At 36.8% G+C, this 14,111-nt stretch overlaps 1 protein-coding gene across 1 annotated transcript in view; it reads left to right on the top strand.

Moving 5' to 3' along the window:
* Window positions 1–13,270, top strand: part of LOC127854046 (cubilin-like) — a 30,006-nt gene extending 16,736 nt beyond the window's left edge. Inside the window, exons 2-9 of the mRNA XM_052388987.1 lie at window positions 799–893; window positions 1,306–1,510; window positions 2,534–2,727; window positions 3,591–3,779; window positions 9,547–9,691; window positions 10,600–10,682; window positions 11,162–11,311; window positions 11,575–13,270. Of these exons, the coding sequence (XP_052244947.1) occupies window positions 830–893; window positions 1,306–1,510; window positions 2,534–2,727; window positions 3,591–3,779; window positions 9,547–9,691; window positions 10,600–10,682; window positions 11,162–11,311; window positions 11,575–12,101 (1,557 nt within the window). The 5' untranslated portion in view covers window positions 799–829 and the 3' untranslated portion in view covers window positions 12,102–13,270. The remainder of the gene's footprint in view (window positions 1–798; window positions 894–1,305; window positions 1,511–2,533; window positions 2,728–3,590; window positions 3,780–9,546; window positions 9,692–10,599; window positions 10,683–11,161; window positions 11,312–11,574) is intronic.
* Window positions 13,271–14,111: the final 841 nt, after the last annotated feature.

The raw sequence follows: 14,111 nt of genomic DNA, 5'->3' as shown, positions 1-14,111 counted from the left end.
ATGGAAGATTGGATTATAGAACTAATTTTTTTTATAAACATACAGGCATTGACCGTGTTTTAAATAAAAATAAGTTAATCTATTCATCGAAACGTTTTGCTTATTAAGAAACATGGAGGCAACTAAACGAAACGCTATTTCGTTTATGAAACAAAATTTAGCTTCCAACTTTTCGCATTCCAAATAAAAATGTCATGGCAGTTTTTACTTTCAAAGATATCGCGAAATCTGGTATATTCTGCAGATCAACTGTCTCCTTAAATTATGGATGCTATTGAACTTACCCAATTGTTTCGGTGATAAAACAATCTCCAGTTGTCGTTAGAATTCCCGATTCCATCTGAACGTTGTAAACATGTCGGGAAATATTCACACTGACATTTTTATTCGAAAGTAGCGGAGCTTACATTATTATAACCAGAGTTGCAAAAATGAAAAAAATGTGGTTTTGGTTTTTATATGGTGTATTCTTTTCATGCAAGAAAGTACATTTCTTTTTTAAAGGGTAGTTTTATTTAGAAAAAGTTATTGTGAACCGGAAATTACACATTTTTAAGAAATGTGTTCCATCCATTCTACGACTAAGGACATTAAGGATCATTCTATCGAAGAGTATATTTTCAAATTGTTTGTTTCGGGTTAATTTTAAAACAACCTAGTTGTACAAAATACGTTTACCCTATTATGATAGTCAAACTTCTGGATACGTTGCAGTGGAAGAAAAAACAAGATATATCAAAGACTGTTAAGAACTATTTTATAATTATTATATTTAAATTGTACCTGTTTCAATTCTAGCTAGACGACATGTCGCCATGTTTGATGCAGTATGACATCCGGTCTGCGCGCACTGATATTCGTCACCATGGTTACCGATATGGTCAGCTGTCAGGGTAGGTAATTGAAAGATCCAGTTATGCTTAGAATGTTCGTTGAAAAAGTGTAAAATTAGGTTGTATACTTCCTGAAAACATATAACGTCATTTTTTACCAAAGCTCAATGTTTGATATTGAGTTGCATAAGGGTTGGCATCAGTATGTTGTGACCTTAATTTGAACAGATGATTAAACATTTTGAAAGAATGCGTTCGAAACATAGGTTTTAATTTTGTTTTTATCATTTGACTAAGCTTCAAATGCTAACCCGGTTACAAACATCACTATTACGAGGAACACACAAATAAATAAAAAGTACTAAATAATTGAAAAAATTGCAATTCTGCAAAATATATTAAAATGATATTTCTAACATGAATACTATGTGAAGAAGGACTCCGACGGAACCTGTAACATGTTTTATCGCAGACTTCATCGAGTCCGTGGTTGACTCGTGTGCGGGTTGTGAACACAAGTACACGTTCCGTGGGTCGCGCACGGGTATCTTCACATCCCCGGGCTTTCCAGACAACTACCCGGAGCGCACCACGTGCTGTTACTTCTTCCACGCCAAAGACGAGGGCAGAGTCCGCATCGAGTTTGACTATTTTGAACTGGAAAAGTCGGAAAACGGGTACGGTGAAAACTAAGGCATTTCATATGTCATGTACTAGTCGTATAATATTTCATTCCGTAAAGAATTGATATTTAAATCAATTATTGGATTGAACAATTATTCAAGTTAGTTTTCGAAGCTTGATTTCGAGGTTTTATAATGTGTTGCAAAGGCATGAATTCCATTATTCCAATACTGAAGCAACATGAATCTGTTCGACCTTGTTATATAACTTATGAATAAAACAGATTTCAATCCTTACTTTACAGGCATCTACTGGTCTTCCGATGTTTGAAGTTTATAAGTCTGTTTCACTTTCGTGTCCGCTCATCATACATTCATTTTGACGTGTTTTTTTTAACTTGCCTCAAATGTTGAGGGCATTGAGACGATATCCTTATGGCATGAGTCAATCATACCGGCTGATGTTAAGGTCGAGCGTCAAGGTCCAAGGTCAAGGTCAATGGTTTGAGCCTCTATGTTCGTGTCGGCTCAATATATCTTATCGATCTTAGGGGAGTTTAGGCTGCAATGTTAAGGTCATAAAGACAATGTGAAAAAGGCGTGAGTCTAAATCGTCGGCTCAAAGTAAATGTCGAACTTCAAATGTCAAACTATTAGCCTCTATTTCGTACCAGTCCATTTATTTTATTCTTCTTGAATGATTTTACGAAACATTGATATGTTAAGTTTTGGTACAGAAGACATGAGTATTTAATGAGGCTTAAGGCCGTGGTCATATTTTAAGCATAGAATATTAAATATGTTTGTCTTCAATTCATATCTTCTTTACACAATGAAGGATTCTCACAACATGCTCCAATGTCTGTTTGACTACCTTGTTTATGCTTGTTTATATTTACAAGATTGTCTAATGTGATAGTTCATGTATATTATCCTGACAGCAAATATCTGTTAATTTATGCTCGCTTTTGACTTCGTGAAAATCCTTGATTCTTTTTTTTATGGATTGATAAAGGGACAGATTACCGTGTGTTATACGGATATGTGTTTCCAGTTGCTATTTATTTCCCGTTCTAGTTGTAACTATGACTACATCGAGATCTCCAGTATCAACATCCGGGGATTTAAAGAGCAGCCACGCGCTAAATACTGCGGCAAGACCACGCCTCCCCTCTACATCTCCACCCAATCAAAACTCGAGATTATCTTCCACTCTGACGTCACGACGAACGCTAAAGGATTCCTGGGACATTACGAGTTCATAGACAAGAGTGAGTTGTAGAACGATTATAATTGTATTCTCATTATATGCCAAATATATGGTACAACATATGTAAAATGTGCATGCTTTGTTTATGTCGGTTCTCATTTAGTTTTAGGAACGAGATAACTACATTGTGGGAACGATTCAGTGGACGAGTTAGCAAGTCGTGGTAATGAAATTGCTATATCATAACATAATTTTGAATAAACTATATGGGATGATGTGGCTCTTTTATATACTATTGAAATTAAATGTATTCTGATTGATCGATTATTTCGGTACCATTAGTTAATTTTCTCGAGTTAAGAAGTCGTTCGAATTACAAAGTCGTTCCCGCGAATTTGCAGGTTCGTAACCATGGCGCGATTGGTCGTTGTCGGCCCAGGTATCTTTAAGCACTTTAAGTATATTATATTGTGTCCCGGGTACGGGTAGTACGCTCAACGGCAACCCGTTATACTTCGGGTCACTTTTTAGTAAGTTCCCACGAAAAAGTTATATGGTTCCAACGAATTAAATGTCGTTGGTATGAATTACCAATGCTTGGTTGAACTATAAAACAACATGTACATGTCACAGCAGTACCATCATGTAAATATGTTAGTTGGATAATATATTTTCTTCAAACAGCAAAGCCCCGTAGAGCAAACCCATAGTTTCTCTGTTAACAACATGGCCTCAAAAAACATGCATGTACATATTAACATTTAATGGTAGCATGCACCGTGTTCATCTTCATATGGATATGATGTTAGATGATATACATCATCATTATTATAGACACAGATGCAAATAAGCGCTATAAAAATATTCACTTCAAAGGAAAAAGCACTAAAGCGTGTGTTGTCAATCGTTTTCATCTAATTTTAGACTGGCATCCTTTCCCACCGTCTACTATCGGGTGCGGTCAGGGGTACCTGACGGGATCTGGAGGCGACATCCGGTCGCCAGGTTTCCCGGGGCCATATCCGGCCGAAGCTGGGTGCACGTGGGTGCTGCAGGTGTTGCCCATGCAACGAATTCTGGTGACGATCATTGCCCTGCAAATAACCAATTCAGGTAGATAAAGTCGATAAACTAAAACCCATTCGTTGCTTACAAACCATGGTGATATTATCATCATTTATACATTATTCTCGTTATCAATTAAATAAATACATTAATAAGGAAACAATTTTTTAAGAATTTAAATAGAGATTTAACAAATAAGCCCGATCACTTGATTCGGATGTGAGAATATGTGTGTTCTCTGTAATGTTTGGGAAAATGTGTCTCTTGTCATATGCGACATCGTAGCTCTAGATTAGCATGCGTAGTCTCGTCAGGAGCTACCCTGTCCGCTATAAAGCAACCACAATTTCGTTGTCTCATTTAACGGACATGTATCTGGTGTAAGACTCATTTTCGAATGACGCTGCTAAAATTTCGTATCATTAATAAGAAACGGACACTGACGTGTTTCTTATGTATACTCTAATTCAAATAGACAATTGGTGTGTCTATGTCCTATCCTGTTATATAACCCGACTTGTTCAATGCACATCAAAAGAGACTTTAACATTTCCTGCTATTTCATGGTGCAGAAAAACTACGAAGATTGTCAGCTCACATAAGATTCATATTCATTATTATATTGATGGAACGCCTGTGTATTAAGTTGCGAACCTCATTTCGGAGCTTAAAATATCATAGATAGAGAATGTATGTTGGATTTGGTGGAATATCGATTTTAATTCACGAGTGATAATAAAAAAACAGCATCTATGGTTACGAGTGAATTAAAATCGATATTCCACCAAATCCAACAAATTGTCTTTTAAGTGTATGCTTACATATCGTTATTTTTGTATTTTTTGCCATTCCGGACAATATCATTCCCCGTTGGGCGCCACAAATTTTATTATATGTATGTTCAAGGGAAGCTTATCCGTATGCTTTAATAAACATTCAATGCATAGTAATCGCCCTTGGAAACATTTTGGGGTCACAATTACATGTAGGAAACCAAATATGTCTAAAAATAGTTCCGGTCAAACAATAAAAATTATCGATAATTTTCACTTTAATTTTTCACTGTTTGAAAAAGCCGTTTTAATTCACTGGTATTTCTTTATAAACTATCGGAAAGCATTAAATAAAGATAAGTAATGAGTGCAAACAAAATTATTTAATAGGATAGTTTGCTTGAACAGGACTTCATTACATAACATATTTTAATATTTAAAAAATATAATAATTAATTAATAGAATCACTTAACTGTTATATTTGAAATACATTACAATTATTATTTAACAAGGCGAACAGTTCGTGCCCCACTTCGAACCCGGGACCGATATAAGCAAAAGCTGATGTACTAACACTCTCCCAGTCGCGAACGTGCGTCATTGTACGGCGTATCTCAAAGCTTTTAGCACAAAAAATAACAGACTGTCACACAAGCTGTCTGGAATGGCGTAATGTCTGAAGTCAGATTGATTGGAAGTCTCAAAACATTAGCAGCGGGCGTGGTGAGCCCTACAGAGGTGTCTGCATGCAAGTACTCTCATTTCTGCAATAATGAGTTGCTGGGAACAAGTACAGAATGTAAGAAAAAACATCAGTCTTAAATTATCAGTTAGTATTTCAATGTATCCAGCCCAAATAGTACAATATGTATTTTTGCTTACGTGAAGTAGATGGCACGACTGTTCGTGTATGACCATTGTGCAGGAATACTTGGTAATTATAGAAGTAATAATACCGGAAGTTCGTAGTTTGTTTTCGAATAATCCACGGCCATAAGTTTAGTAGCATATAGGTTAAATCAAGAGTGCAAGTGGAGATTAACTCTTTCAGTGCTGGAACCGAAATTTGAAGGCCTTTGCAAACAGTTTGGATCCAGATGAGACGCCACAGAATGTGGCGTCTCATCAGGATCCAAACTGTTTGCTATTCTGATAGTATTCTTTGAAAACAAAGAAAATGCTAATTTTAGAAATTCAGCAGACAACGTTTTAGCAGACGACAAATTTCCCAGCATGCAAAGGGTTAATGTATCAGCGTAAGTGTTTTAATTTTGCGCGCTTGAATGTATGCTCAAAATAAATGCAATACATATTTAAAATAGCAATATATATGTGCTGGTTTGAGAGAAATGACCATGCGTCCACATTTACATTTTGACATGCGTGTTGTGTACTTGGTAACTAATTTTCAACCAGTGTTTGTTGTGCAAAGTTAACAAACGATTTATCTGACTTCTTCGGACTGAAAGCTATATCATTTTTCTTGAGGGAATCGCTGTCCTTAGAGTTGCATAATGCAAACCCACAGCTATAACTCATTTATATATTTAATTATCTTTTAGGTTTTATATCTCTAAAGTTGTCATCAATTTTCCGGTGGGCATAGAACGCACTGAAGTCGCAATATTTATTGTTATACCACCAGACGTACAAAACTATTCCTCTGGCACTAAGAATGTTCCCGACATTATTGGAACATAAAAACGCTTATTTTCTGCAGTCTACAAGAAAATGTGATTATCTGTCTCGCAGTGTTCTCTCCAGAGAAATACATTATGTTTCTTGATTGTAAAATATGGTCACGCGATTGGGGAACAAATAAAACAATCCTCCAGAGAGTGTTGAATATAAACAATAAAGTGTAAACGTAGGATTGCAAAATTAAATAACAGCGTCTATCTGCGACTGAAAACTGTTATAATCAACACAATTGTTGCCTTTTAGGTTTTGTTTTTGGTAAATACCGGTTATATGTATCCATAATAACCACGACGCATAACAAAATACGAACACAACTCAAAACTTACTTAAGTAAAACAAGGGGTAAAAATCGGTTTCATGGACGCCAAACGCATCCTAACTCCAGTAATATTCGCTTTTAAAAATGTTATACACTATTCAACACATTTGTTGAGAAAAAAATGATTTCGTATGCAAATGCCTATATCTGAAACTTATTGTCAGGAAAGTAGGATTCTGTTTTCAAAATGTCAATATGATAGTGGTGCATTATGGGAGAGGTATAATAATGCGTCGCGCCAGTGTTCACATAATCACACAATGGACTTTTTTAATAGTTAGGCATACTGTCCTGACTTCGACCGTGTTGAGATTTGTTGTTAAATCAGTTTAACTGCATGGTGAAGTTTCAAAGCGGAATAATTTATAAGGTTTCATAACTTTATCGAACCCATTAACCATCGGGTCAATAATACAATTTCCATGGTATTCAAGTTGTAAAATATGCAATTCACGTTGTAGCATATGAAATTAAAGTTGGTGCATATGCAATTCAAATCGTAGCATATGCTATTCAAGTTGCTGCATATGCAATTCAAATTGTAGCATATGCATTTTAAGTTGTAGAATATGCAATTCAAAATGTTTAATATTCAATTCAAGTCGTAGCATATGCAATGCAATATGTAGCACACCCAATTCAAATTTAAGCATATGCAATTCAATTCACATGGAGAGCATTTGATTCACTATACAATTCAACTGTAATAATGTTATATTTAGGTTGTCGTTCAGTACCATTTAATGGGATTCGCAATTATAAAAAATAATATTTAAATTTTTGAATTGTAATTTAATGTATACATTTGTGTGCATTAGTTTCGGATTGTCTTCAAATCGGTTAATTTAAACCCCAAATGTTTTGCTCACAGGTGCAAAAAGTTGACACAGTATTTGTAAAAATATTGCACGACATATACATTTCCAGAAAGGAAATTTATTTATGCGTTGAATAAGACCTAGATCGTGAAAATCGCTGCAAAATTGATGAAGTAATGGTTGTTCAGAGCGATGCACCCTGTCTTTGGGTGATTTTGAGTTGAATACCTTGTTATGTATATATATTTGATAGTGAGTTATTTTCAGAAAAGTTTATTTTTTGTTATAATATGTGTCTTGTTCTGAGAAAACTGGGCTTAATACATGTGCGTAAAGTGTCGTCCCAGATTAGCGTGTGCAATCCGCACAGGCTAATCAGGGACGACACTGTCCGCCTAAACTTGATTTTCGGTAAGAAGGGACTTCCTTGAAACTGAAAAATACCATTAAAGCGGAAAGTATCGTCCCTGATTAGCCTGTGCGGACGATACTTTACGCACATGAATTAAGCCCAGTTTTCTCAGAACAAGACACATATGATTATAAATCATTTAAAATGATGTTTTTACTAATTAATATCATAGCCACACTCTAACCACCTGTTGTTTTGCATGGACGTTTATCTATACGAAAATGTCATTTTATGTAGCGAGTTCAGAATGAGATCGTATGAATTTGGAACGACTGGATGTTTATGCATATTTATCGCCAGCCAATGTCCCCAGAGGCGAAATGTTTCTATTTGATTTGGGTAGCACACTGCTCGACCCAGCACACCAACAACGTATGCAATATGTATTGTAATTGCGGTGATTACATGTCTGTAGGTCTAGACGCTTTCATTGATGTTCTCACTTGAGAAATGTGAGCATGGGATGGGAACATTCTAATTGTGGCTATATACGAGTAGACATGAATGATAATGTAAAAATACGGGTTTGGTGTTAAGTAAATTGTCCGCCGTTGGGTCATCTCGATATTAAGATTACTTAGCTTATCATATCATATTTACTACGAAATGTTTGGAAAATATGAAATAAAACCAAATTATTTGTGCGTAACTTATTCCCTTTTTTAAGATTTGTTCTTTTGTTGTGTCAGTACGGGCCCGTGAGCACATTTGAATTGTGTATTCGTTAATTTGGGTTTTCTTCTATTGCGTTTTGATAACAATTGCCACAGGGATCTACAGTACGACAAATATCTTTTTTCTGGCAATCTTATTTTGTTTTTGAACAACAAACGTTTAATTTACTGCAAATAATACTTTTTCTGAGCCAGAGGGAAACTTGTTCTCAGACAAATGCTTGACGGCTGCTGTTCCTTTTTCATGCCGACTTCTGTATAGATATAACGAATAAGTCAGTTGATTGTAAAATGTTATGAAAAGTTATTTAAACGACATCGCGCTTCCAAAACGTACATTTAATTTTGTTTTTTATTAAAGCTATTTACTTTAGCTCGATTGCATCGAAAGCCTAAGGCTTATATAAACGCTCCCGAGTCCGTTTCCTGGGCCTAGAACCAGTACTTGGTGTCTTTGGGGTGATCTAAAGAACGCTCCCACGATGGGGATCGAACCCGTGACCTCCCACGGCGACCTAAAATTTTGTTTTCAAATAGCGACTGATCAAAATCATTGCAAAAAGAATATTGTTAAGGTTTTAACTTAATGATAATATCATAAGTTTCATGGCTTCTTGCTTACAATGAACGGTATGATCGAGGGTCAGTTAATTAATATTCCATATAGTGTTGATTATACTATCTATTTGAATGCCATACCATATCATAACTGTGCATAAGTTAACGAGCCACTCTAACTGTCGTTCTGGGGAACATAGTTACTATCTAATATGTATCACTTTAAGACACACAAACACAAATATTAAGTCCAGTAAAATCATTAAATTAGCTTTGTTCTCGGAAATTAGGGCTTTATGCATGTGCTTAAATGTAGTCCAGAATACATGTAGCCTTTGCAGTCCGGTCAGGCTAATCAGGGACTACCCGTTCTGCTTTCATGAAAGTTTTTGTCTAAAGAAGTTCTCTACATAACGAAAATCCCGTCAAGACGGAAAGCGTCATCCCTGATAAGCCTGTGCAGTCCACACAGGCTAATCTGGGTTGAAAATTAACACTCATGCATCGAGCCCAGATTTCCCAGAAAGATGTTAAGATGCTCAGAATGTGTGTGTTGCAGCGAAGTGTCAGGACACAAATCTGCTGATGTTGTTCGATGGTCACGTGACTCCAGAGCTGGATCCCGTCACTTATTGCGGTCAGTTGGACCAGGAACCAGTAGAGCGGCGAGAGTACCTATCTATCGGAGACAGACTGGTCATCAGGTCGGGATCACGTGAAATATGAGCCCCAATAATATATGTTTAATAAATATTTATGCAGTTCGCATAGGCTAATCAGGAACGGAACGACACGTTCTGCCTACACTAGATTTTCGCTAAAAATACACTTACCTTTATAAAAAATTGTCATAAACGCGAAAAGGGTCGTCCCCGATTAGCCTGTTCGGTCTACACACGATAATCTGGGACGACACTTTACGCTCATGCATTAATCCCTGTTTTCCTTGATTGAGGCTGAATAAGATCTCTTTAAAGTATTTTGCCTTGTGGTAGACTAAGTATCCTTACGAAACTAAAATACACAACGTAATTAAATTCATTAATAAAATAAAATATTAGGATGCCATGAAAGATGAGTAACATCATCACAACTGAAAACAAAGAAAAGCTTGATTTTTCTTAAGAATGCATGTTTAAAATAGAAAAATGATGTTAATAAAAGGTCAAATAAATAATGAAGTGTGATAAATAATTGGTAAATATTTATAGTCCTGTTGTACGAAGCGTAGTGTTATCATAGTTGATAAATAATTTGCGTCCACTTTTAATGTTGTTGAAAGTAGCGTAGTGTTATCAATATTAATAAATAATTTGCGTCCACTTATAGTGCCGCTGTAAGTAGCGTGGTGTTATCATTATTGACCAATAATTTGCGTCCACTTATAGTTCTGTTGTAAGTATCGCAGTGTTATCATAGTTGATAAATAATTGGCATCCACTTATAGTCATGTTGTAGGTAGCGCACCGTTTTCGTAGTTTATAAATATGTGTTGTCTATAATAGCTAAGCTATTGGCGTCTACATATAGTTCTATTGTAAGAAGCGTTGTGTTAAACATTTGCCGACTGCTTTTGTTTATTTATGAAACATTTCACCGGACTTCATTTCAGATTCCAGTCTGGAATGAACAACCTCGGTCGCCTGACTGGTTTCCATTTGAGTTGGACGGCGGTTACAATACACACTTATGGAGGTAAGGGACTATGGGTTATGTAAACAGAAAACAGGAAGTATTTGCTCCAATATGAAGAGCAACCATTATTTCATTATTTTGATAAACATATTTATTTCTATGTGTTTGTTTTTATTTTTGACAACAACGTAACAGTATATGAGCCTAGCTCTGGGACAACGGGGTTTAATGCATTTTGTAAGCGTATATGTCGTCCCAGATTAGCATTTGGAGTCCGCAAACACTAATAAGGCTACGAACTTTAAGTTTTTATGATATTTTTAGTTTAAAAGAAGTTTCCCCTCAGCGAAAATCCAGTATGCGAAAAGTGTCGTCCAGTGCGCACAGTATGCGAAAAGTGTCGTCCAGTGCGCACAGTATGCGAAAAGTGTCGTCCAGTGCGCACAGGCCAATCTGCGACGACACTTTTCGAACATGCCTTAAACAATGTTTTCCCAGAGCGAGACATATATATAGCAAATACCGCGTTTGTTTTTCAGGGCTATGTACGGGATTCCAGTGCGCCGGAAATTCCGGTCTGTGCGCGCGCAACATTGCGCATGAGCAGTGTCGTTTCTGTATCGACGCATCTTTAAAATGTAATGAGCTGCCTAATTGTGGGGCCAGGGACGAAAGTGACGAACATAAGTGTAAGTCATTGTGTTAGATTATAGTAATTCCCCGAGTACATCGCAATATGCTATGGGTATGTGTGTTCAGTATTGAAATTACAAAAATTACAAAAAAAAACATTTCAAATAAAATAATTGCTGCGTCCATTAGTTAAGACCGTTTCTTCATGAATTGTACATTCTACAACACCATTTAAGGATCTTTTCCAAATCGTATAAAACTGTTATTTTAATCACATGCTATTGTGTATGTAACATTCATGATGGTCCGATTCTTTCAGGCCTAAATCACATTTTCCGATACGTGGGTTACATCGGCGCCGGGGCCGCTGTCGCTCTGATCATTATCATAGTCATCATCGTCGTCTGCTGCTGTCGACGCTGGCGTCGACGACGGCACAATCGCATGAGGTACCACGTGCCGAAGAACCAGTCGGGCCTCTCCGCCCAATCGGTCACACGCTCGCTCCTGCCCGCGACAAGCCCCAGCGTCCCCGTGCGAACCCTGGACCGCAGCCCCCGGACCTCGAGTATCATGTACACGACGTCATTTACCGATTGTCGTCTGCAAAGTTTGAATGACGATAATGCCATATCCAATCATTCCAGCACCAAAGCGCTGCACACGTTTGGAAACTCTAAATCTCTTAATCATGTTAACATGGAAACAGATGGTGATTCTGACTCAGACGTTTTCCATCCGGTGGCAGAATCGTCAGCAACCTATAAGGGTCACCAAAAACGACCCTCATACCACATGATGCGAGAGCTGTGTTACCAGGACGGGAATGTGCTTCCGGATATATAGCTGCGCACACATTTCATCCGGATTTGAGAGATATATTCACTTCCGGTTTAAATGAGGAGCGCAGGGTCATGTGATAGTATCGTCATCAACGACACTTTTAACATTCATCAAATAATGCTTTGTTCAATTAGCTTTTAAACAAAGATATGCATGGATGGTTTTAATGCAATTTTTGTTCGGAAAACTTTGGAAATGTTTGGTTTGAAAATTAAAAAGTTCTATAATTGCTTTGAAGGAGGGTAAAAATGGTACAATTTCGGAAGCCGGATCTTGTTCCGGAATGAACGTAAGCGGTAGTCACGTGGAGTTCCGGTGTATATGTGTTACAGTGCATTTGTTTTTATAAAACGGACGTGTGTTTTATGAATAACGAATCATGCATATCAATATATGGAATTTATTGCAAGATGATGCATGTTTATCTCACGTTTTGATGGAATGTGTTACAGCAATCTTATAGTCAGCATTCATATTATTTATTGCATTATTGGCATTTTTCATTCGTACGGCATGCATATTAATTGCTCTTTAAATATATCTCACTGATCTTTGACAAAATCTTTAAAAAAAAAAGTATTTTGTATAAAAGTTGTTTTATTCGTCAATTATTTTTGTATAACTGTTGGTTTAATCGAGAAATTGATGTTCTATATGTGCTTGATAAACAGGAAAAAGGCCTATTATAACTATTCGATCAACCGGAAATTTGTTTGATACGCGCATTATAGTCAGGATCTACCATTGATACGCGCATTATAGTCAGGATCTACCATGTCCACTAATAAGACCAACAAACATGTAAATATTTTATGGCAGACAAGGATCATTTAGACAACCTGCGCTTACCGCATATGGCATAAGACCCATTTTCGCATGACGCTGTTCATAACAAAGACGGCTTTCGAGACTGTGACCGCATTTTTATGCGTTGATAGTGCGACCTCCAAAAATGACTAAGATAACATGCATACATGCACAAGGACATACCTGTTGAATTATTTTTTAAATGTATCATGTTCTAGAACAGAATTGTGCAATCATGCTGTGAGAAAAGCAAAAAAATTGTACTGTTTAATTGATATTTCAATTATTATAAGTGTAATTTTTAGTTTGCATGTAATACGAAGTGTATTATATTGAGTGATTTGAAAAATAAACAATGCCCATTAGTTATGTTGTTTCGATGACATGAACGCCAATATCTATCATTGATGTTCGTACGATCTAATAAATGAATGCGAATAAATATGAGCAGTGCTATGAACAAACGGGGATTCATTCATGTGCGGACTGCACAGGCTTATCTGGGAGTCAACTTTACTCACATACACGTATCTCCGTTTTCCCTGAGCAAGGCCCATGTGTGCATATAAGAGCAGCAAGTGTCGGCGCTATACTGAACTCTCCGAGTAAACTTGAATTGACGATACACCAAATAATTTTATAAAGGCCTGATAACAACGCCAACAAACATGAAGGTCCGTCCAGCGCTGTTGAAATGTGGTGTATGCGTATTTTACACGACATGTCCGCAAATAGTTTATGCGAAGAGATCCGTTAAACTATCTTATCACACGACAGATCGGTCAAATATCAGTTTACACGGCCGCTGTGTCGAGCAATAAATAAATTCGACATTACCTTCCAACAATCCTTTTACAAGATATTTTCAATTTACAGCGTCAAGCAATTGGTTTACACAACAGTTCCGGTAAGCAAGCAATTCACACGACAAGTCTGTTGAGCAATCAGTTTAAATGACAGGGCCGTCGAACAACTAGATTTACACGACAGGTATGTCGAACAATGGGTTCACTCGACATGTCTGTCAAATAAACAGGTATGTCGAACATTCAGGTCACACTACAGGTTCGTCAAAATGTCAATTACAAGATAGCTGAACGACAACGCACATTGATGATGTCTCATCGAAAGATAAATGGACGCATTGATTGTAGAATCTACTATGCTTACACGTGTCTTTCATCATACTAACTCATGAAACATATT

This window comes from Dreissena polymorpha, chromosome 12 (genome assembly GCF_020536995.1).
Source record: "Dreissena polymorpha isolate Duluth1 chromosome 12, UMN_Dpol_1.0, whole genome shotgun sequence".
In the NCBI taxonomy this organism is placed as follows: domain Eukaryota; kingdom Metazoa; phylum Mollusca; class Bivalvia; order Myida; family Dreissenidae; genus Dreissena; species Dreissena polymorpha.
The sequence above is the reverse complement of the archived record's forward strand: the minus strand, read 5'-3'. Positions and strand labels throughout refer to the sequence as shown.